General features: G+C 45.1%; 1 protein-coding gene across 1 annotated transcript in view; it reads right to left on the reverse strand.

The window, feature by feature from the left end:
• cd164l2 (CD164 sialomucin-like 2) overlaps positions 1–20,866 on the reverse strand; it is a 22,057-nt gene extending 1,191 nt beyond the window's left edge. The window contains exons 1-5 of the mRNA XM_046325438.1: positions 20,574–20,866; positions 14,059–14,145; positions 13,742–13,819; positions 13,481–13,516; positions 13,191–13,338 (exon numbers count right to left, since the gene is read on the reverse strand). Coding sequence (XP_046181394.1) covers positions 13,191–13,338; positions 13,481–13,516; positions 13,742–13,819; positions 14,059–14,145; positions 20,574–20,661 — 437 coding nt within the window. The 5' untranslated portion in view covers positions 20,662–20,866. The remainder of the gene's footprint in view (positions 1–13,190; positions 13,339–13,480; positions 13,517–13,741; positions 13,820–14,058; positions 14,146–20,573) is intronic.
• Between the last annotated feature and the right edge of the window lie 5,069 nt (positions 20,867–25,935).

Below are 25,935 nucleotides of genomic sequence, written 5' to 3' on the forward strand. Positions count from 1 at the left end.
TCCACTATGGCCAAGACCAAAGAGCTGTCAAAGGACACCAGAAACAAAATTGTAGACCTGCACCAGGCTGGGAAGACTGAATCTGCAATAGGTAAGCAGCTTGGTTTGAAGAAATCAACTGTGGGAGCAATTATTAGGAAATGGAAGACATACAAGACCACTGATAATCTTCCTCGATCTGGGGCTCCACGCAAGATCTCACCCCGTGGGGTCAAAATGATCACAAGAACAATGAGCAAAAATCCCAGAATCACACGGGGGGACCTAGTGAATGACCTGCAGAGAGCTGGGACCAAAGTAACAAAGCCTACCATCAGTAACACACTACGCCGCAAGGGACTCAAATCCTGCAGTGCCAGACGTGTCCCCTGCTTAAGCCAGTACATGTCCAGGCCCGTCTGAAGTTTGCTAGAGAGCATTTGTATGATCCAGAAGAAGATTGGGAGAATGTCATATGGTCAGATGAAACCAAAATAGAAGGTGGAAACATCATGTTTTGGGGCTGTTATTCTGCAAAGGGACCAGGACGACTGATCCGTGTAAAGGAAAAAATGAATGGGGCCATGTATCGTGAGATTTTGAGTTAAAACCTCCTTCCATTAGCAAGGGCATTGAAGATGAAACGTGGCTGGGTCTTTCAGCATGACAATGATGCCAAACACAGGTGTCCTGGAGGGCAGGTAGTTTGCCCCCGGTGATGCGTTGTGTAGATCTCACTACCCTCTGGAGAGCCTTACGGTTGTGGGTGGAGCAGTTGCCGCACCAGGCGGTGATACAGCCCGACAGGATGCTCTTGATTGTGCATCTGTAAAAGTTTGTTTGTGTTTTTGGTGACAAGCCAAATTTCTTCAGCCTCCTGAGGTTGAAGAGGCACTGCTGTGCCTTCTTCACCACGCTGTCTGTGTGGGTGGACTATTTCAGTTTGTCCGTGATGTGTACGCCAAGGAACTTAAAAATTTCCACCTTCTCCACTACTGTCCCGTCGATGGTGATAGGGGGCTGCTCCCTCTGCTGTTTCCTGAAGTCCACGATCATCTCCTTTGTTTTGTTGACATTGAGTGTGAGGTTATTTTCCTGACAACACACTCCGAGGGTTCTCACCTCCTCCCTGTAGGCCGTCTCGTCGTTGTTGGTAATCAAGCCTACCACTGTAGTGTCGTCTGCAAACTTGATGATTGAGTTGGAGGCGTGCATGGCCACACAGTCATGGGTGAACAGGGAGTACAGGAGAGGGCTGAGAACGCACCCTTGTGGGGCCCCAGTGTTGAGGATCAGCAGGGTGGAGATGTTGTTTCCTACCCTCACCACCTGGGGGCGGCCCGTCAGGAAGTCCAGGACCCAGTTGCACAGGGCGGGGTCGAGACCCAGGGTCTCGAGCTTAATGATGAGTTTGGAGGGTAATATGGTGTTAAATGCTGAGCTGTAGTCAATGAACAGCATTCTCACATAGGTATTCCTCTTGTCCAGATGGGTTAGGACAGTGTGCAGTGTGATTGTGATTGCGTCGTCTGTGGACCTATTGGGGCGGTAAGCAAATTGGAGTGGGTCTAGGGTGTCAGGTAGGGTGGAGATGATATGGTCGTTGACTAGTCTCTCAAAGCACTTCATGATGACAGAAGTGAGTGCTACGGGGCAATAGTCATTTAGCTCAGTTACCTTAGCTTTCTTGCAAACAGGAACAATGGTGGCCCTCTTGAAGAATGTGGGGACAGCAGACTGGGATAAGGATTGATTGAATATGTCCGTAAACATACCAGCCAGCTGGTCTGCACATGCTCTGAGGACGAAGCTAGGGATGCCGTCTGGGCCGGCAGCCTTGCGAGGGTTAACACGTTTAAATGTTTTACTTACGTTGGCTGCAGTGACAGAGAGCCCACAGGTTTTGGTAGGGGGCCGTGTCGTTGGCACTGAATTGTCCTCAAAGCGAGCAAGTAAATTGTTTAGTTTGTCTGGGAGCAAGACATCGTGGTCCGCGTTGGGGCTGGTTTTCTTTTTGTAGTCCGTGATTGACTGTAGACCCTGCCACATACCTCTTGTGTCTGAGCTGTTGAATTGTGACTCTACTTTGTCTCTATAATGACGCTTAGCTTGTTTGATTGCCTTGAGGAGGGAATAGCTACACTGTTTGTATTCAGTCATGTTTCCATTCGCCTTGCCCTGATTTAAAGCCGTGGTTCACTCTTTCAGTTTTGCACGAATGCTGCCATCAATCCACAGTTTCTGGTTGGGGAAGGTTTTAATAGTTGCTGTGGGTACAACATCACCGATGCACTTGCTATTAAACTCGCTCACCGAATCAGCGTATTCATCAATGTTATTGTCCGACTCTATGCGGAACATATCCCAGTCCACGTGATCAAAGCAATCTTGAAGCGTGGAATCCGATTGGTAGGACCAGCGTTGAACAGACCTGAGCACAGGCGTTTCCTGTTTTAGTTTCTGTCTATAGGCTGGGAGCAACAAAATGGAGTCGTGGTCAGATTTTCTGAAAGGAGGGCGAGGGAGGACTTTGTATGCGTTGCGGAAGTTAGAATAACAAGGACCCAGGGTTTTGCCAGCCCGGGTCGCGCATTTGATATGCTGATAAAATTTAGTGAGCCTTTCTCTGTGGCAACAGGTCACAAATATTGTTGCTGCGATGGCGCACTGTGTTATTTCACCCAGTAGATATGGGTGTTTTCAAATTCTTTGTGGATTCTTTGTGGATCTCTGAGGGAAAAAATGTTCACAGACATTTTCCCGCCAGAACTTTAACATGTTCTAAAGCGAATACTGGAACAATATTTCTACATAGAACCTGTGGAATGGACAGAGGCGATCCAAAGACAACTAACGTCATTTGGTTGTTATTTTGCGATGTCATTAAAGATATCATAAAGGAAATATTGTAACTTGAAAAGTAGACACTATATGTGTGAAGTTTCCATCCTCTACGTTGTGTATGAAATAGGAAACATAAAGTATTTTGTTTAGAGAGGGATGTGATCTTAGAAAGTATAAGAGGAAATTGTTTCTATAACTTTGTACAAGTAATTAATCACCGCCCCCTTGAGTGAGGTCAGAGAAAGTGTCAGCCACACGAACCACCCCTTTTGAATAAACTGTATAAAATGATGGGTTAAGAATTAACATATCAGACCAGAAAGACATTGCTCTGCAGCTTACGTCCAAGGTGGTTCGAACTCTGAAATCTCAACACGAGGTAGAGACGATGAAGTCACCTCCCAGACAATCACTGGTATGGCTGATTAGCTGTCCTAAGTAAAATATGTTGAAAAGCTTATTTAAGTGGGACGATTCTACTACTCTCATCACCCCACTGAGAGCCATCGACACGGCTGGCTAGCCTATCTACAAAGAATCATCTTCCAAAGCAAGTGGAAGTAGAGTGAGCTCTGTAGCTCTGTTCAGGACTACATGATGAGTCGCCAGATACCGGACGACAGCAGAGGAGAACAACAGTAGAAGAGATGGGTGGGGACCCCTTTTGGACAATCAGAGCTTTACAAGCGTGCCACAAAAGGTCCAACATCTTTTCCAAGAAGGCCTGGTTCCATCAGAAATACACAGTGAAACAAAGCATTTACATGTAATTACATTCATGATTTCTTACTCCAAACAGGTGGTGGTTTGTGTGCAAAGTATATGATTACTTTGAGAGTAGTTTCTAAAAATGTACCAAAATTAAGTGTCTCTCTCCATGTCTTTTGTAAGAAGCCGGCATATTGTGTCAGTCCGCTAGGGATTTGTTTCTAATGTATTAAGTGTGTATGTTTATATTTTAGTTAGCTAGTAAATAAATAATTAAACCAATTTGTGTAGGATTGAATCATAAGCAAGGCCGGGTATTTGCAAATGCAAGGAGGATACAAAGTTCTGATTAATAAATTGACTGTTTATGGATGTGATAGGTAAAGACCTTAAAAGTTTAATTCGGGAGATGGTAACTCTTTAAAAGTATTTGTAATTTTTTTATTTCACCTTTATTTAACCAGGTAGGCTAGTTGAGAACAAGTTCTCATTTACAACTGCGACCTGGCCAAGATAAAGCAAAGCAGTGCGACACAAACAACAACACAGAGTTAAACAAGCGTACAGTCAATAACACAATAGAAAAAAATAATGTTTATATACAGTGTGTGCAAATGGCATGAGGAGGTAAGGCAATAAATCGGCCATAGTAGTGAAGTAATTACAATTTTGCAAATTAATTGTTTAGCCTAGGCCATAAACCTTCTAAACATAGACAGATTCCACACTGAAAATATGCAAAAACATGAATTAGATAGAGTGTCTTTTCATCCGAATCATTAAGCTTAGGCCTACTCATCAAACAGATGTTGGGGCTGTAATTCATCCTCATACAGTGTTCAATGTGGAAATATTCATACATTTGGAAAAGAACAGGCAGAATAAACTAAATTGAACGTCGACTGATTATGATTTTTCAATGCCGATACTGATACCGATCATGATTAGATAAGTGAAGTCCACCTGTGTGCAATCTAAGTGTCACAAGAACCGCTCTCGTGGTGCCCCAAATCCTAATGAGTTAATAGTTACATGATTAATTTAATTGGGTAAAGATTAAACACAGTTAGTTGATTAGATAAATAACAGTCATCAGATTAATGAAAGTAAAGTCACGACAGTGGCCTTTCTCAATAGCAAGGCTTTGCTCACTGAATCTATACATAGTCAAAGCTTTCCTTAAGTTTGGGTCAGTCACAGTGGTCAGGTATTTTGCCACTGTGTACTCTCTGTTTAGTTTGCTGTGTTTTAATTGTTAATTCTTTCCAATGTGTCAAGTAATTATCTTTTTGTTTTCTCATTATTTTGTTGGGTCTAATTGTGCTGCTTTCCTGGTGCTCTGTGGGGTCTGTTTGTGAACAGAGCCCCAGGACCAGCTTGCTTAGGGGACTCTTCTCCAGGTTTATCTCTCTGTTGGTGATGGCTTTGTTATGGAAGGTTTGGGAATCTCTTCCTTTTAGGTGGTTGTAGAATTTAACGTCTCTTTACTGGATTTTGATAATTATCAGGTATCGGCCTAATTCTGCTCTGCATGCATTATTTGGTGTTTTACGTTGTACACAGATTATATTTTTGCAGAATTCTGCATGCAGAGACTCAATTTGGTGTTTGTTCCATTTTGTGAATTACTGATTGGTGAGCGGACTCCAGACCTCACAACCATGAAGGGCAATGGGTTCTATAGCTGACTAAAGTATTTTTTAGCCAGATCATAATTGGTATGTCGAATTTTATGTGTCAGGTGTGCTCCCTCTCCAGCCTCTAGGTCACCAGGCTGCTCGTTATGGTGCACACTTGTCACCATTGTTACGCGCACCTGGACTCCATCACTTCCCTGATTACCTTCCCTATATATGTCACTCCCTTCGGTTCCTTCCCCAGGCATTATTGTTTCTGTTTCTGTCATGCAGGTGAATGAGGACCCAAAAGCGACTTGGCGAAAACAGAGTCTTTAATCCAGTAAAGTAATTCTACAAACATAAGACATAATTCCACTCGTAATGACGAGAACAGACTGGAGACTCGATCAAGAACTGCAGGTTGCCTCGGGAAGGCACTTGAACCTAGCAGACTCAGACACCTGCTCTCCACGCAGCATCTGAGGGAAACACGACACGACAGGGCGATACACAGACACAGCACGGTGAACAATAGACAAGGATCCGACAGGACAGGAACGGAAAACAAGGGAAGAAATAGGGACTCTAATCAGGGGAAAAGATAAGGAACAGGTGTGGGAAGACTAAATGATTGATTAGGGGAATAGGAACAGCTGGGAGCAGGAACGGAACGATAGAGAGAAGAGAGAGGAAGGGAGAGAGAAAAAGGGGAACGAACCTAAAAAGACCAGCAGGGGGAAAATGAACAGAGGGAAAAGCAAAATGACAAGACAATCTAAGACAAAACATGACAGTACCCCCCACTCACCGAGCGCCTCCTGGCGCACTCGAGGAGGAATCCTGGCGGCAACGGAGGAAATCATCAATGAGTGAACGGTCCAGCACGTCCCGAGACGGAACCCAACTCCTCTCCTCAGGACCGTAAACCCTCCCAATCCACTAAGTATTGGTGACCCCGTCCCCGAGAACGCATGTCCATGATCCTACGTACCCTGTAAATAGGTGCGCTCTCGACAAGGACGGGAGGGGGGGAGGGAAGACGAACGGGGGTGCGAAGAAAGGGCTTGACACAGGAGACATGGAAGACAGGATGGACGCGACGAAGATGTCGCGGAAGAAGCAGTCGCACAGCGACAGGATTGACGACCTGGGAGACACGGAACGGACCAATGAACCGCGGAGTCAACTTACGAGAAGCTGTCGTAAGAGGAAGGTTGCGAGTGGAAAGCCACACTCTCTGGCCGCAACAATACCTTGGACTCTTAATCCTGCGTTTATTGGCGGCTCTCACAGTCTGTGCCCTGTAACGGCAAAGTGCAGACCTCACCCTCCTCCAGGTGCGCTCACAACGTTGGACAAACGCTTGAGCGGAGGGAACGCTGGACTCGGCAAGCTGGGAAGAGAACAGAGGAGGCTGGTAACCCAGACTACTCTGACACGGAGATAACCCGGTAGCAGACGAAGGAAGCGAGTTGTGAGCGTATTCTGCCCAGGGGAGCTGTTCTGCCCAAGACGCAGGGTTTCTGAAAGAAAGGCTGCGTAGTATGCGACCAATCGTCTGATTGGCCCTCTCTGCTTGACCGTTAGACTGGGGATGAAACCCGGAAGAGAGACTGACGGACGCACCAATCAAACGACAGAACTCCCTCCAAAACTGTGACGTGAATTGCGGGCCTCTGTCTGAAACGGCGTCTAACGGGAGGCCATGAATTCTGAACACATTCTCGATGATGATTTGTGCCGTCTCCTTAGCGGAAGGAAGTTTAGCGGGGAATGAAATGTGCCGCCTTAGAGAACCTATCGACAACCGTAAGAATCACAGTCTTCCCCGCAGACAAAGGCAGACCGGTAATGAAGTCTAGGGCGATGTGAGACCATGGTCGAGAAGGAATGGGGAGCGGTCTGAGACGACCGGCAGGAGGAGAGTTACCCGACTTAGTCTGTGCGCAGTCCGAACAAGCAGCCACGAAACGGCGCGTGTCACGCTCCTGAGTCGGCCACCAAAAGCGCTGGCGAATAGACGCAAGAGTGCCTCGAACACCGGGATGACCAGCTAACTTGGCAGAGTGAGCCCACTGAAGAACAGCCAGACGAGTGGAAACAGGAACGAAAAGGAGGTTACTAGGACAAGCGCGCGGCGACGCAGTGTGCGTGAGTGCTTGCTTAACCTGTCTTTCAATTCCCCAGACTGTCAACCCGACAACACGCCCATAAGGAAGAATCCCCTCGGGATCAGTAGAAGCCACAGAAGAACTAAACAGACGGGATAAGGCATCAGGCTTGGTGTTTTTGCTACCCGGACGGTAAGAAATCACAAACTCGAAACGAGCGAAAAACAACGCCCAACGAGCTTGACGGGCATTAAGTCGTTTGGCAGAACGGATGTACTCAAGGTTCTTATGGTCTGTCCAAACGACAAAAGGAACGGTCGCCCCCTCCAACCACTGTCGCCATTCGCCTAGGGCTAAGCGGATGGCGAGCAGTTCGCGGTTACCCACATCATAGTTGCGTTCGGATGGCGACAGGCGATGAGAAAAATAAGCGCAAGGATGAACCTTATCGTCAGACTGGAAGCGCTGGGATAGAATGGCTCCCACGCCTACCTCTGAAGCGTCAACCTCGACAATGAATTGTCTAGTGACGTCAGGAGTAACGAGGATAGGAGCGGACGTAAAACGTTCTTTTAGAAGATCAAAAGCTCCTGGGCGGAACCGGACCACTTAAAACACGTCTTGACAGAAGTAAGAGCTGTGAGAGGGGCAGCAACTTGACCGAAATTACGAATGAAACGCCGATAGAAATTAGCGAAACCTAAAAAGCGCTGCAACTCGACACGTGACCTTGGAACGGGCCAATCACTGACAGCTTGGACCTTAGCGGAATCCATCTGAATGCCTTCAGCGGAAATAACGGAACCGAGAAAAGTAACGGAGGAGACATGAAAAGAGCACTTCTCAGCCTTCACGTAGAGACAATTCTCTAAAAGGCGCTGTAGAACACGTCGAACGTGCTGAACATGAATCTCGAGTGACGGTGAAAAAATCAGGATATCGTCAAGATAGACAAAAACAAAGATGTTCAGCATGTCTCTCAGAACATCATTAACTAATGCCTGAAAAACAGCTGGCGCATTGGCGAGACCAAACGGCAGAACCCGGTACTCAAAATGCCCTAACGGAGTGTTAAACGCCGTTTTCCACTCGTCCCCCTCTCTGATGCGCACGAGATGGTAAGCGTTACGAAGGTCCAACTTAGTAAAGCACCTGGCTCCCTGCAGAATCTCGAAGGCTGATGACATAAGGGGAAGCGGATAACGATTCTTAACCGTTATGTCATTCAGCCCTCGATAATCCACGCAGGGCGCAGAGTACCGTCCTTCTTCTTAACAAAAAGAACCCCGCCCCGGCCGGAGAGGAAGAAGGCACTATGGTACCGGCGTCAAGAGACACAGATAAATAATCCTCGAGAGCCTTACGTTCGGGAGCCGACAGAGAGTATAGTCTACCCCGAGGAGGAGTGGTCCCCGGAAGGAGATCAATACTACAATCATACGACCGGTGAGGAGGAAGGGAGTTGGCTCGGGACCGACTGAAGACCGTGCGCAGATCATGATATTCCTCCGGCACTCCTGTCAAATCGCCAGGTTCCTCCTGAGAAGTGGGGACAGAAGAAATGGGAGGGATGGCAGACATTAAACACTTCACATGACAAGAAACGTTCCAGGATAGGATAGAATTACTAGACCAATTAATAGAAGGATTATGACATACTAGCCAGGGATGACCCAAAACAACAGGTGTAAAAGGTGAACGAAAAATCAAAAAAGAAATAGTCTCACTGTGGTTACCAGATACTGTGAGAGTTAAAGGTAGTGTCTCAAATCTGATACTGGGAAGATGACTACCATCTAAGGCAAACATGGGCGTAGGCTTGTCTAACTGTCTGAAAGGAATGTTATGTTTCCGAGCCCATGCTTCGTCCATGAAACAACCCTCAGCCCCAGAGTCAATCAAGGCACTGCATGTAGCACCCGAACCGGTCCAGCGTAGATGGACCGACATAGTAGTACAGGATCTAGATGAAGAGACCTGAGTAGTAGCGCTCACCAGTAGCCCTCCGCTTACTGATGAGCTCTGGCCTTTACTGGACATGAATTGACAAAATGTCCATCAAATCCGCAATAGAGGCACAGGCGGTTGGTGATCCTCCGTTCCCTCTCCTTGGTCGAGATGCGAATACCTCCCAGCTGCATGGGCTCAGTCTCTGAGCCAGAGGAGGAGATGGTTGCGATGCGGAGCAGGGAAACACCGTTGACGCGAGCTCTCTTCCACGAGCTTGGTGACGAAGATCTACCCGTCGTTCTATGCGGATGGCGAGAGCAATCAAAGAGTCCACACTGGAAGGAACCTCCCGAGAGAGAATCTCATCTTTGACCACTGCGTGGAGTCCCTCCAGAAAACGAGCGAGCAGCGCCGGCTCGTTCCAGTCACTAGAGGCAGCAAGAGTGCGAAACTCTATAGAGTAATCCGTTATGGATCGATCACCTTGGCATAGGGAAGCCAGGGCCCTAGAAGCCTCCCTACCAAAAACTGAACGGTCAAAAACCCGAATCATCTCCTCTTTAAAGTTCTGGTAATTGTTTGAACAATCAGCCCTTGCCTCCCAGATAGCTGTGCCCCACTCTCGAGCCCGGCCAGTAAGGAGTGAAATGACGTAAGCAACCCGAGCTCTCTCGCTAGAGTATGTGTTGGGTTGGAGAGAGAACACAATATCACACTGGGTGAGAAAGGAGCGGCACTCCGTGGGCTGCCCGGAGTAGCAAGGTGGGTTATTAACCCTAGGTTCCGGAGGCTCGGCAGGCCAGGAAGTAACAGGTGGCACGAGACGAAGACTCTGGAACTGTCCAGAGAGGTCGGAAACCTGAGCGGCCAGGTTCTCCACGGCATGGCGAGCAGCAGACAATTCCTGCTCGTGTCTGCCGAGCATGGCTCCTTGGATCTCGACGGCAGTGTTACGAACGTCTGTAGTCGCTGGGTCCATTCTTTGGTCGGATCCTTCTGTCATGCAGGTGAATGAGGACCCAAAAGCGACTTGGCGAAAACAGAGTCTTTAATCCAGTAAAGTAATTCTACAAACATAAGACATAATTCCACTCGTAATGACGAGAACAGACTGGAGACTCGATCAAGAACTGCAGGTTGCCTCGGGAAGGCACTTGAACCTAGCAGACTCAGACACCTGCTCTCCACGCAGCATCTGAGGGAAACACGACACGACAGGGCGATACACAGACACAGCACGGTGAACAATAGACAAGGATCCGACAGGACAGGAACGGAAAACAAGGGAAGAAATAGGGACTCTAATCAGGGGAAAAGATAAGGAACAGGTGTGGGAAGACTAAATGATTGATTAGGGGAATAGGAACAGCTGGGAGCAGGAACGGAACGATAGAGAGAAGAGAGAGGAAGGGAGAGAGAAAAAGGGGAACGAACCTAAAAGACCAGCAGGGGGAAAATGAACAGAGGGAAAAGCAAAATGACAAGACAATCTAAGACAAAACATGACAGTTTCATGTCTGTGCGTTGTTCGTGTTTCTTATGTTGTATTATTGTTGTGTTTATTTATTAAAACACTCACTCCCTGAACTTGCTTCCCGACTCTCAGCGAACAACGTTACAAAATAACGTCTCATCTAAGGGAAGCATCAGGGAGTGGTTTTTTTTGTTTGTTTCAGCGGGAATGAAGTCGGGTCCGGGAACCGCTACAGGCTCTGGTCCTAGCTGTACCCTGAATAATCAACCATTGTGACCAGAGAATGTGAGGCCACGGTCCACACGCTGAAATGTTTAGAACTTTGTAAACTAGACTAAAACATGCACCATCTGCAGCCATGCATGTAAAGTAGTCTAGGACATTTTGACCAAAGACGAGAGAAGAAGGGGAGGCAGATAGCCTAGTGGTTAGAGCGTTGGGACAGTAAACAGAAAGGTTGCTAGATTGAATCCCCGAGCTGACAAGGTAAAAACCTATCGTTCTGCCCCTGAACAAGGCAGTTAACCCAATGTTCCCTGGTAGACCGTCATTGTAATTAAGAATTTGCTCTAAACAGACTTGCCTTGTTAAATAAATAGATCCCTCAGAACACTGTGTGTGGTACATCTGAAGTACCTATTCTAATGAACACTCCAGAAGAAAAGAAGTCTACAACTAAGAAGGACATTGTAACTATGGTGGAAAACCAGAGACTTACATCAAACCACTTCCCATAGATGGATCGAGTGGTGACGACAGAGAAAGACATCTACACGTAAATATATTTTGCATTTCTGTGGTTGTTACTGTGCTAAGTATTCTGGTTACAGTGAGCACAGTTTCCATATGTATGATAAGTTTACTCTTTGTCCCTCCCTTTCCATTGCGTAACCAAACGGTCATGCTTTTGTTAGTCAACTAGGGACCTGTTTTTATTGTATGTGTGTTTACGTATTTGGTGTGATGATTTAGTTAGTTGCTAAATAATTAAGCCAATTTGTGTATCGCTGATTCATCACTTAGGTTAGAGTTCGTGCAGATATCCAAGGTTTATGCGACATTAACAATGTGACTGATGAGGTAATAATTAATATTTGTCTATAATTGATGTAAGAGATATTTAGATCATCTTTAGAGTTTAATTCAGGAGATAGTAACTCGGTAAAAAACTGTTCCCATGGTGCTCCAAATTCCGAATGAGTTAATTGTTACATGATTAATTTAATTGAGTAATAAGTAAACGTAGTAGGTAAATATTTGGTAAACAGCAGTCATCACATTAATGATAGTCACATCACCTTTTTTTCCAAACACCACTTTCCATCAATTTGTATAGCAGACCCTCATGCCAAATTTAGTCAAAAGTTTTTTTGAAATCAACAAATCATGTGAAGACTTTGTCTTTGTTTTGTTTGGTTTGTTTGTCAATTAGGGTGTGCATGGTGAATACGTGGTCTGTCATATGGTAATTTGGTAAAAAGCCAATTTGACATTTGCTCAGTGCATTGTTTTCACTGAGGAAATGTAAGAGTCTGCTGTTATTGATAATGCAGATGATTTTCCCAAGGTTGCCGTTGACGGATATCCCATGGTAGTTATTGGGGTCAAATTTGTCTCCACTTTTGTGGATTGGGGGTGATCAGTCCTTGGTTCCAAATACTGGGGAAGATGCCAGAGCTGAGGATGATGTTAGAGTTTAAGTATAGCCAATTGAAATTTGTGGTCTGTATATTTTATCATTTCATTGAGGATACCATCAACACCACAGGCCTTTTTGGGTTGGAGGGTTTGTATCTGTAGTTCATTCAAAGTAATTGGAGAATCCAGTGGGTTCTGGTCTTTAATAGTTGATTCTATGATGTGTATTTGATCATGTATATTTTTTTACTGTTTGTTCTTTGTTATAGAGCCAAAAAGATTGGAGAAGTGGTTTATCAATACATCTCAGTTCACTCCAATTTTCCCAGAAGTGGTTAGATTCTATGGGTTCTTTAATTACATTGAGCTCTTTTCTGACATGCTGTTCCTTCTTTTTCCGTAGTGTATTTCTGTATTGTTTTAGTGATTCACCACAGTGAAGGTGTAGGCTCAGGTTTTCTGGGTCTCTGTTTATGGTTGTATAGTTTTCTCAATTTCTTTCTTAGGTTTTTGCATTCTTTATCAAACCATTTGTCATTGTTGTTAATTGTCTTCGGGTTTTCTGTTTGACATTTTTAGATTTGATAGTGAAGCTGAGGTCAAATGTACTGTTTAGGTTTCCTACTGTCAAGTTTACACCGTCAGTATTACAATGGAAAGTTTTGTCCAGGAAGTTGTCTAAAAGGGATTGAATTTGTTGTTGCCTAATTGTCTCTTGCTCGCTCTCTCTCTCTCACACACACACACACACACACACACACACACACACACACACACACACACACACACACACACACACACACACACACACACACACACACACACACACACACACACACACACACACACACACACACCCTCACTCACATGGGGTCGTAGGTGGTATCTTTCTTGAGGAAGCGCATGGCGAAGAATCCCCCAGCCTGCACACACAGCACCAGGATGATGCCTCCTATGAAACTGGACATGTCAAAGCTGGCCTGGGAGAACTCTGATGGCTCTGGAGGAGACTCATCTGACAGGCGGAGATATATGGGGAGGGTGGGGGGGGGGGAGAAGGAGAGATATGGGAAGAGAGAGAGGGGGAGAGGGATGAGTAATAATAGAGAGATCAATAAGGGATGGATAAAGTGATGGAATGTTGAGTTTAATCTCACCTGAGTCCCCTTCACCTTCTTCCGCTATCTCTATGACTAAAAACACATAAGGAAATGTAATCAATGTTATTGTTATTTAGCAAATAGTTTTTACTCACATTGTCTATTTTGTGTGTGTGTGTGTGTGTGTGTGTGTGTGTGTGTGTGTGTGTGTGTGTGTGTGTGTGTGTGTGTGTGTGTGTGTGTGTGTGTGTGTGTGTGTGTGTGTGTGTGTGTGTGTGTGTGTGTGTGTGTGTGTGTGTGTGTGTGTGTGTTACTCACCTGTGCACATGGCTGGGTCGTTTGTCACATTACAGTTCTGAGAATCACCCTGATCGGATACACACCCAGTATCATTACCTACGAGAGAGAGGAGGGATGGTGTGTGTAGGTCAGATCCTGACACACTGAATAATTTAATCATCTGGTAAAGACCTGGAGGGTTGTCTTACCTGTGTGTGTGTGTGTGTGTGTGTGTGTGTGTGTGTGTGTGTGTGTGTGTGTGTGTGTGTGTGTGTGTGTGTGTGTGTGTGTGTGTGTGTGTGTGTGTGTGTGTGTGTGTGTGTGTGTGTGTGTGTGTGTGTGTGTGTGTGTGTCACTGTTCCCGCAGACCCTCCAGACACAGCCAGTCAGATTTAGGGTGGAGTCTCCGACACACAGGTCACATGACTCAGCCTGGGAGCAGTCTATTGGAGGCAACAGTTGTCGATCAATCAGCCAGTGCAGAATAACACACATAAACACATTCAGGGCCGACCTCTGCTTTCCTCATAACAGGAATCAATGAATCATTCAAGATAAATTTAACTTTAGTCACAAAATATTTAGTCGCAACTTTTTTTTTTCTCATCCAACAAATACAACCAATAGTAGATGTGGAGGGGAACACAGAAAAATACCAAATTAGCTAAAACCTAGGATTCACTTCAATCCTAGGCATTGAGCTACACTCATTGAGCTAAACCCTAGGCATTGAGCTAAACCCTAGGAATTGAGCTAAACCCTAGGCTTTGAGATCAACCCTGAGCATTGGGCTAAACCCGAGGCATTGGGCTAAACCCAAGTCATTGAGCTAAACCCTAGGCATTGAGCTAAACCCTAGGCATTGAGCTAAACCCTCGGCAATGAGCTAAACTCTTGGCATTGAGCTAAACCCTAGGCTTTGAGATCAACCCTGAGCATTGGGCTAAACCCGAGGCATTGGGCTAAACCCAAGTCATTGAGCAAAACTCTAGACATTGAGCTAAACACTAGGTATTGAACTAAACCCTAGGCAATGAGCTAAACTCATTGAGATAAACCCTAGGCAATGAGCTAAACTCTTGGCATTGAGCTAAACCCTAGGATTTGAGCTAATCCCTAATCATTGAGCTAAGCCCTAGGCATTGAGCTAAACCCTAGACATTGAGCTAAACCCCAGGAGTTGAGATAAACCCAAGGCATTGAGCTAAACCCGAGACATTGAACTAAACCCAAGACATTGAGCTAAACCCTAGGCATTGAGCTAAACCCCTAGGCATCGAGCTAAACCCTGGGCATTGGGCTAAGCCCTATGCTTTGAGCTAAACCCTAGGCATTGAGCTAAACCCAAAGCAAAGGTTTATTTCAAAACCCTAGTGATTGAGCTAAACACTAGGCATTGAGCTCAACCCTAGGGTCTGAGCAAAACCTTAGGAATTGAGCTGTACCCTAGGCATTGAGCTATACCCTGGGAATTGAGCTAAACTCATTGAGCTAAACTTATTGAGCTAAACCCTAGGTATTGGGTTAAACACTATATATTGCGCTAAACCCTAGGGATTGAGCTTAAACCTAGGTGTTGAGCTAAACCCAAGGTATTAAGCTAAGCCCTAGGCATTGAGCTAAACTCGTTCAGCTAAACCCTTGGCATTGAGCTAAGCCCCAGGAATTGAGCTCATCCCTAATCATTGAGCTAAACCCTAGGCATTGAGCTAAACCCTAGGCGTTGAGCTAAACCCTAGGCGTTGAGCTAAACCCTAGGCATTGAGCTAAACCCTAGGTATTGAACTAAACCCTAGGTATTGAGCTAAACCCTAGGTATTGAGCTAAACCCTAGCCATTGCGCTAAAACCTACGCATTGAGCTAAAACCTAGGTGTTGAGCTAAACCCAGGGCATTAGCTAGACATTAATCATTGAGATAAACCTGTAGGCGTTGAGCTAAACCCTAGGCATTGGGCTAACCCTATGCATTGAGCTAAACCCTAAGCTTTGAGCTAAACCCAGGGAATTGAGTTAAACTCATTGACCTAAACTCTAGATATTGTGCTAAAACCTAGGTATTGAGCTAAACCCTAGGTATTGAGCTAAACCCAAGGCATTGAGCTAAACTCATTGAGCTAAACTCTAGATATTGAGCTAAATCCTAGGTATTTAGCTAAACCCTAGGCATTGAGCTCAACCCTAGGCATTGAGCTCAACCCTAGGCATTGAGAAAAACGTATTGAGCTAAACCTTACCTATTGAGCTAAACCCTAGATACTGAGCTGAAACCTATGCATTGGGCTATACCCTAGGTATTGAGCTAAATTAATTAAGCGAAACCCTATGCATTGAGCAAAACCCCAGTATCAACATAACCCTAGGAATTGAGCTAAACCCTAGGTATTGATCTAAACACTAGGCATTAGGCTAAAATCAATTAGCTAAACCCTAGCTATTGAGCTAAACCCTAGGCATTGAGCTAAACCGTAGGCATTGACCTAAACCCTAGGAATTGAGCTAAAATCATTAGGCTAAAATAATTTTGCTAAACCCTAGATATTGAGCTGAACCCTATGCATTGAGCTATACCCTAGGTATTGAGCTAAATTCATTAAGCTAAACCCTATGCATTGAGCTAAACCCCATGCATTGAGCAGAACCCCAAGTATCAACATAAACCCTAGGAATTGAGCTAAACCATTAGGCATTAGGCTAAAATCATTGAGCTAAACCCTAGCTATTGTGCTAAACCCTAGGCATTGAGCAATAGCTTATGCATTGAGCTTAAGCCTAGGCATTAACCTAAACCGTAGGAATTTAGCTAAAATCATTAGGCTAAAATCATTGAGCTAAACCCTAGATATTGAGCTGAACCCTAGACATTGAGCTAAATCCTAGGCAGTGAGCTAAACCCCAGGCATTTAATTAAACCCTATGGATTTAGCTCAACTCTGGTCATTGAGCTAATCCTAGGTATTTGGCTAAAACCTAAGTGTTGAAAAAAATCCCTAGTTATTGAACAAAGCCTAGGAACTGAGCTAAACTGGTTGATCTAAACTCAAGTCATTGAGCTAACCCCTAGATTTTGAGCTAACCCCTAGATATTGAGCTAAACCCGAGGCATTGAGCTAAACTAATTGAGCAAAACCCTAGGTATTGAGCTTAAGCCTAGGCATTGAACTAAACCATAGGCATTGCGCTAAACCCTATAAATTGAGCAAAAACCTGGGAATTGAGCTAATCCCCAGGCATTGAGGTTAAGCATTGAGCTAAACCCTAGGTATTGAGCTAAAACCAAGGTGTTGAAAAAATCCCTAGATATTGAGCTAACCCTAGGAATTGAGCTAAACGTATTGATCTAAACCCAAGTTATTAAGCTAACCCCTAGATATTGAGCTAACCCCTAGATATTGAGCTAAACCCTGGGCATTGAGCTGAACCCTAGGCATTGAGCTAAACCCTAGGCATTGAGCTAAACTAATTGAGCTAAACCATAGTTATTGAGCTAAACCCTAGGCATTGAGCTTAATTAATTGAGCTGAACCCAAGGCAATGAGCTAAACCCTTGGCAATGTGCTAAACCCTTGGCATTGAGCTAATCCCTAGGCATTGATCTAAAACCTAGGCATTGAGCTCTACCTTAGGCATTGAGCTACACCCTATACATTGAGCTATATCCTAGGCATTCACCTAAAACCTAGGCATTGAGCTATACCTTAGGCTTTGAGCTATACTCTAGGCATTAAGCTACTCTCATTTAGCTAAACACTGGACAATGATCTAAACCCTAGGCATTTAGCTAAACCCTAGGGATTGAGACAAACCCTAGGCATTGAGCTAAACCCTAGGCATTGACCTAAACCCTAATCATTGAGCTAAACCTGTAGGATTTAAGCTAAACCCTAGGTTTGAGTTTGAGTTTGAGTTTATTTTTTATTTTTACAGGGACAGTGCACATTAATTAATCAACGGACAACAGACAACAGACAACAGACAACATGGAAAGCGGCAACACACAGCTAGGGACCATGTTCACAAATCTGATTGACCTTTAGCCATGTCTTCAAGCATTTTGTGAAAGTGTGATATGTGGTGCAGTTATGTGTGTCTGATGGCAGTGTATTCCAGACATGGGAAGCTCTCACAGAGAATGCAGATTTACTAAAGGTGCTTTTCCTTAGGGGAACTATACAGTCACCTCTCATGGCAGACCGTGTGGATCTGCTGCCATATGCCTGGGTTTTCTGTTTAACAAAAATATTGAGTGGAGGGGGAGCCAGGCCATTAAGGATCTTGAATACAAGACATGCGTCGGTGTATTGCACAAGATTTTCCCAACTCAAGAGCTCATGCTTTCTAAGGATGTGACAATGATGATGGCTATTGGGCTTCCTATCAAGCACTTTGAGAGCCTGTTTGTAGACAGACTGAATAGGTTTTAATGTTGTACATCAAGCTTGGGCCCAACTAGTCAAGCAGTATGTTAAGTGGGGGAGTATCATAGAGTTGAAGTACAGTTTTGCTACATCTGTAGTCAAACAATTTCGTATAAATCGGAAATTAGCTAGGTTGAATTTAGTTATTTGAATTACCTTTTTCACATGCTTTTTAAAAGAGAGGTTGGAATCAAGTATGATGCCAAGGTACTGAAAATTAGATACCACCTGGAGCTTCTCCCCTGACACATAGACATCTGGCTCAGTAGCATCTGTTGCCATCTTTGTGAAGAACATGCAAACAGTTTTTTTCACATTGAGATGCAAACACGAGTCACTGAGCCACTTTGTAACCTGAGCTAAATCCTAGGCTTTGAGCTAAATCCAAAGCACTGAGCTAAACTCATTGAGCTAAACCCTACCCATTGAGCTAAACCGTAGATATTGAGCTGAACCCTATGCATTGAGCTAAACCCTATGCATTGAGCTAAACTCTATACATTGAGCTAAACCCTAGGTATTGAGGTAAACTCATTGAACTAAACTCTAGGCATTGAGCTAATCCCCAAGTATCGACCAAAACCCTAGGAACTGAGCTACACCCTAGGCATTGAGCTAAACCCTAGGCAATGAGCTAAACTCATTGAGATGAACCCTAAGCAATGTGCTAAACCCTTGGCATTTAGCTAAAACCTAGGAATTGAGCTAATCCCTAATCATTGAGCTATACACCTTAGGCATTGAGCTATGCCCTAGGCATTAAGTTAATCTCATTGAGCTAAACCTTAGGTGTTGAGCTAAACCCTAGGCATTTAGCTAAACCCTAGGGATTGAGCTAAACCCCAGGCATTGACCTAAAACCTATGCATTGAGCTATACCTCAGGCATTGAGCTATACCCTAGTCATTAAGATAATCTCATTGAGCTAAACCCTAGGTATTGGGATAAACCCAAGGCTTTGAGCTAAACCCTAGAAATTGAGCGTAATCCTAATCATTGAGCTAAACCTGTATGATTTGAATTAAACCCTAGGTTCTGAGTTAAACCCAAGGCATTGAGCTAATCTCATTGAGCTAAACTCCAGATGTTGAGCTAAATCCTACGTATTGAGATAAACCCTAGGCATTGAGCTAAACCCCAGGTATTGAGCTAATCCCCAAGTACAGACCTAAACCCTAGGAATTGAGCTAAACCCTAGGCATTGTGCTAAACCATAGGCATTGAGCTAAACCCCAGGCATTGATGTTAAGCATTGAGCTAAACCCTAGGTATTGAGCTAACCCTGGGTGTTTAGCTAAACCCTATGAAATTAGCTAAACTCATTGATCTAAACCCTAGGCATTGAGCAAACCCCTAGATAATGAGCTAAACCCTAGTTATTGAGCTAAACCCTAGGCATTGAGCTAAACCCTAGGCATTGAGCTAAACCCTGGGCTTTGAGCTAAACCCTGGGCATTGAGCTAAATACTGAGCGTTGAGCTAATCCCTGGGCATTGAGCTAAACCCTGGTTATTGAGCTAAACCCTAGGCATTGAGCTAAACCCTAGGGAGTGATCAAAACCCTCTGCATTGAGCTAAACCTTAGGCATTGAGCTAAACCCTAGGCATTGAGCTAAACTCGTTGAGCTAAGCCCTAGTTATTGAGCTAAATCCTAGTTATTGATCTAAACCCTAGGCATTGAGCTAAACCCTATGGATTGGGCTAAACCCTATGGATTGAGCTAAACCTCAGGGATTGAGCTAAACCCTGGGCATTGATCTAATCCCTATGCATTGATATAACTCCTAGGCATTGAGCTAAACCGTATGCATTGAGCTAAACCCTAGGCATTGAGCTAAACCCTAGGCATTGAGCTAAACCCTAGGTATTGAGCTAAACTCATTGAGCTAAACCCTAGGTATTGAGCTAAGCCCTCGGCATTGATCTAAACACTAGACAATGAGCTGAACTCTAGTTATTGAGCTAAAACCTAGGCATTGAGTGTAACCTTAGCCGTTGAGCCAACCCCTAGGCATTGAGCTAAACCCTAGGCATTGAGCTAAGCTCAATGAGTTAAACCCTAAGCATTGAGCTAAACTCATTGAGCTAGACCCTATGCATTGAGCTAAGTGCAATGAGATAAACCCTAGGCATTGAGCTAAACTCATTTAGCTAAACCCTAGGTATTGAGCTAAAGTCATTGAGCTAAACCCTAGGCATTGAGCTAAAATCATTGAGCTTAGCCCTAGGCATTTAGGGGGTCTGAGCATTGTTTGCCAAACTACCAATGTTTCATTTGCTTACACATATCATGTAATTTCAAATGATAGGTCATGAAGAATAGGAGACAAGGGAAGGAGTCAAGGGAAGGTTGGAAACAATACTATAAATGTAAGTGGGGCCAAGAGGAACAGAGAGTCAGGAAGTTCAAAGGGTGACAGACCACACACACACAAACATGCTCACATACCTACCTGAAGAGTCCGACTGACAATGAGAGGTGATAACCACTGAAAGGACCAGCAACGCTGCACTGAGGGCCTTTAGCTCTAACCCTCGCATCCTGACCACTACAGACCAGTTCAGACTAGTACAGACCAGCAAAGACCAGTACAGACAGGTAGAGACCACAGACTAGTCAGAGAAACAAAAAATAGCTTCAGTTCCTCAGGTGGCTTCAAGATGTCAACAGGGATCATAAGGTTCTAAAATTTTCCAGATGGTTGCAGAATGTTTCAGAACATTCCAAATGTAAGATTAAGTACTTTTCAGTTGGTTGTAGATCCCTTGCAGAGCCCTCAAACTCAACAAAAAATAAATGGGGTTCAAGCTTTAGAAAATATTAAATGAAGAGCAGAGGAGTTATCTGCATTTGGGAAAGAGAGAGACAGGAACCGGTGTAACTCGACCTTAGTCTACTTGGTTACCTAGCCATCCCCCTCCCCTTCTCCACCACCCTGAAACCCACACCACTGAGACAGATTGACACCTTTTTACCTCAGAGCCCCAGGACACACACACAAAAGCATGCTCACAAGCACGCACACAGGCACACATACACACACTCATATGCCCGCACACACACACACAGGAATGTGCACACACACACACACACAGGCGTGTGTGCCCACACACGCTGATTATCATTCCGACATAGATATTACAGGTACTGTATAGACACTGTCACACAAGGACGTGTATTTTGTCAAATGCGTATTTATGTGGTGTATATATACAATGTGTTGTTAATTCCTGTCTATACATTGCTTTCTAACTGTATAATTAACATGTTGATTGACACACACACATTGAAATGAATAATGCTTTAAGTCAATAAACACTTGTCACCTTCACCTCATACAGACCCATGCCTTCTCCATCACATACACTCCTCCCACACACACAACCCAACCTCCTCTCCTCCTCTCCTCCTCTCCTCCATCACATACACTCCTCCCACACACACAACCCAACTCCTCTCCTCCTCTCCTCCTCTCCTCCATCACATACACTCCTCCCACACACACAACCCAACCTCCTCTCCTCCTCTCCCTCCTCTCCATCACATACACTCCTCCCACACACACAACCCAACCTCCTCTCCTCCTCTCCATCACATACACTCCTCCCACACACACAACCCAACCTCCTCTCCTCCTCTCCCTCCTCTCCATCACATACACTCCTCCCACACACACAACCCAACCTCCTCTCCTCCTCTCCCTCCTCTCCATCACATACACTCCTCCCACACACACAACCCAACCTCCTCTCCTCCTCTCCCTCCTCTCCATCACATACACTCCTCCCACACACACAACCCAACCTCCTCTCCTCCTCTCCTCCTCTCCATCACATACACTCCTCCCACACACACAACCCAACCTCCTCTCCTCCTCTCCATCACATACACTCCTCCCACACACACAACCCAACCTCCTCTCCTCCTCTCCCTCCTCTCCATCCATCATACACTCCTCCCACACACACAACCCAACCTCCTCTCCTCCTCTCCCTCCTCTCCATCACATACACTCCTCCCACACACACAACCCAACCTCCTCTCCTCCTCTCCCTCCTCTCCATCACATACACTCCTCCCACACACACAACCCAACCTCCTCTCCTCCTCTCCCTCCTCTCCATCACATACACTCCTCCCACACACACAACCCAACTCCTCCTCTCCTCCTCTCCATCACATACACTCCTCCCACACACACAACCCAACCTCCTCTCCTCCTCTCCCTCCTCTCCATCACATACACTCCTCCCACACACACAACCCAACCTCCTCTCCTCCTCTCCCTCCTCTCCATCACATACACTCCTCCCACACACACAACCCAACCTCCTCTCCTCCTCTCCATCACATACACTCCTCCCACACACACAACCCAACTCCTCACACAACCCTCCTCTCCCTCCCTCCTCTCCATCACATACACTCCTCCCACACACACAACCCAACCTCCTCTCCTCCTCTCCATCACATACACTCCTCCCACACACACAACCCAACCTCCTCTCCTCCTCTCCATCCTCTCCCTCACATACACTCCTCCCACACACACAACCCAACCTCGTCCCCTCCTCTCCCTCCTCTCCCTCACATACACTCCTCCCACACACACAACCCAACCTCCTCTCCTCCTCTCCATCCTCTCCCTCCTCTCACACATCGATTTGAGCTGGAGCGTCAAAGAGGTGTGTATGGGTGTGTGTGTATGAGGAGAGGCAGTATGTGTGCCTGTTAGATAACCAAGGAATTTCCGCAGTAATATGAGCACGAGCTTGAGCTTCCCATTAACAGCTAATAAATCCCACCTGAGGGCAGTCAGACGGTAAGGAACAGATCTAACTGCCTGTCTCCTCTCTATCTATCCCATCTAGGTGTTAAAAGGTAGTGTAACAGAGGTGGTTCGGTGAACCACATATACTTGATTAGGAGGTTCATCACGCCTGAAACCTGAACACTTGCGTAAGCTCCCCTTGTTGCTGCCTAGGCTTTTGCTCATCGGGTTACTGTGGTGCAACACGCTGAAGTACACTGAACAAAAATGTAAAAGTGTTGGTCTCGTGTTTCATGAGCTAAAATAAAAGAGCTGTTGCCAGATAATTGAATGTTTATTTCTCTACCATAAGCCACCTCCAACGTCATTGTGGAGATTTTGGCAGTAGTTCCATCCGGCCTCACAACTGCAGACCACGTGTAACCAGTCCAGCCAGGACCTCCACATCCGGCTTCTTCACCTGCGGGATCGTCTGAGACCAGCCACCCGGACAGCTGATGAAATTGTGGATTTGCATAACCAAATCCTTTCTGCACAAACTGTCAGAAACCATCTCAGAGAAGCTCATCTGCGTGCTCGTCGTCCTCACCAGGGTCTTGACCTGACAGCAGTTCGGCGTCGTAACTGACTTCAGCGGGCAAATGCTCACCTTCGATGGCCACTGGCATGCTGGAGAAGTGTGCTCTTCACGGATTAACCTCATTTTCAACTGTGCGAGCCATTTGCTGATGTCCCCGTTGTGAACAGAGTGCCCCGTGGTGGTGGTGTGGTTATGGTATGGGCAGGCATAACAGACAACGAACACAATTGCATTTTATCAATGGCCATTTGAATGCACAGTGATACCTTGACGAGATCCTGAGGCCCATTGTCGTGCCAGTCATCTACTGCTCTCACTTCATGTTTCAGCAAGATAATGCACGGCCACATGATGCAAGGATGTGTACACAATTCCTGCAAGCTGAAAATGTCCCAGTTGTTCCATGGCCTGTATACTCACCAGACATGTCACCCATTGCATGTTTGGGATGTTCTGGATCGACATGTACGACAGCATGTTCCAAGTTCCCGACAATATCCAGAAACTTTGAGCAGCCTTTGAAGAGGAGTGGGAAAAAATTCCACAGGCCACAATCAACAGCCTGATCAACAGTATTGGAAGGAGATGTGTCGCACTGCATGGCTGGTTTTCTGATCCACGCCTCTACATTTATTTAAAGGTATCTGTGAAAAACAGATGCATATCTAATCACAGTGATGTGAAATCCATCGATTAGGGCCTAATGAATATATTTCAATTGACTGATTTCATTATATGAACTGTAACTCAGTAAAATATTTGAAATTATTGCAAGTTGCCTTTATATTTTTGTTCAGTGAATTATAATATAATATCTCCCTCGTCCCTCGTCTACCTCTCTGTCTTTCCTTCTAATGTGTAAATGACGTAATGCTATATATTTCTCCCAAAGAGAACCGGAAGTCAGTTTCCTTACATGGTTCTATGTCAACGAGAAAACGAGGGTCCCCACTCTGCGCAGTGCCGTGGCCCGTGCGTAATCACGTAGACACATTGCAGCAACCACTGCAGCCCACGCACGCTGTTTTGTATTACCGGGGAAACCGAGAATCTCAGTTGCCAGGTAAATCATCCATGACCGGGTTTCCCAGATATATCTATCAATCATCTCTCATCAGATAGCCTACATTATTAACCAATCAACATTAATCAGCTGTTCGTGTTTCAAAATAGATAGTAAGCCTATACATGTTCAATTTCGTGCTTTTCAAAACACCCAAGGCCATGTAGGCCTAGAGAGAGATAGACATATAGCCTACGCACTTTTTCTCAAATCGAGACCTTGGGACTATAAGGTCCTATCTGACATTTAAAAAAAACAATTGTATAGTCATATTTAATTGATCTTTAGATGGTTCTTCATATATCTGTGAAGATAGATGTTTGAAAACAAACATTTTAAGTGAAAAAATGAAAAACTAGAAAGTTGATGTTGTAATTCGATCATAATAAATTTCTTAATAATGTTCTCTGACTCTATATTGGTAAAATAGTGTTATTCTATCATTTATGTATTCAAATAGCTACAGTTGTCTTAATATCTTAATGTCTAATTCAGAAGTGTCATATAGAACCTTATAGCTGAACCCAGACTGACATTTCGGAGCCAGGATCGATCTGCGATTGCACCCCCCTAAAAAAAAACGGATTACAAATGTTACAATATTTTGATACTCTGCACTTTAGGTACCTTTAAGAAAAAACAAAACACTACAAAACAGTTTTGAATTCTGGGATGTGAAAACTTTGATGCTCAATATCTCAGAACTATGCCTTGCGCATATAGGTCAAGAAATGATCATGTATGATTCATCCGAGACAAAGGGTGCTTAGCCAGTGACTCACCTTAGGACACTGCATGTAGGCTATTCATGCACTGAGATCCTATTTTGCTCTTGCTTATTGAATGACGTACACGTTTCTGTTAACATTTCTAATTCTGCAGAGACAACTACACTTATGACCTCAAATGTTTTCTTATAGTCTTATTCAATACCGCCAAAAAATAAATGACAACAATCGATTATGCAAGCAAATTCTAGCATACAATTACGTTTCAGAACCTTGGACAGCTCCTCTAGGTGCGAGCCCCACTACGCTGCGAACTCCCCCTATACGCCCCTTTCTCGCTCTCAACCATTTACACTTACAATAATATTTACTGCGGTGTGTGTGTGAGTGTGTGTTTGTGTGTGTGCGCGTGCGTGCATGCGAGAGTTTCGGAAGCGCCTGTCCGAAATTTTTAAGGAAAAGTTGCGCGCGAGGCAAGCCGCAGTGGGAGGGGCGGGAAGCTGCCGCATTTTTCTGAATGAAATTACTCTACAGGAGCCCCCCCATCCCACCCACACTCCCGTCTCTCCGAGCGCCTCATTGGCTAAAGCCTGCCATCACTGACGTCAGTCAGACCTTCCCTAGTGAAGGAACATTCGCGCCGGAGATCCATCCAGTCATTCCGGTGTTCAC

Source organism: Oncorhynchus gorbuscha, linkage group LG24 (assembly GCF_021184085.1).
Source record: "Oncorhynchus gorbuscha isolate QuinsamMale2020 ecotype Even-year linkage group LG24, OgorEven_v1.0, whole genome shotgun sequence".
Taxonomy (NCBI): Eukaryota; Metazoa; Chordata; class Actinopteri; order Salmoniformes; family Salmonidae; genus Oncorhynchus; species Oncorhynchus gorbuscha.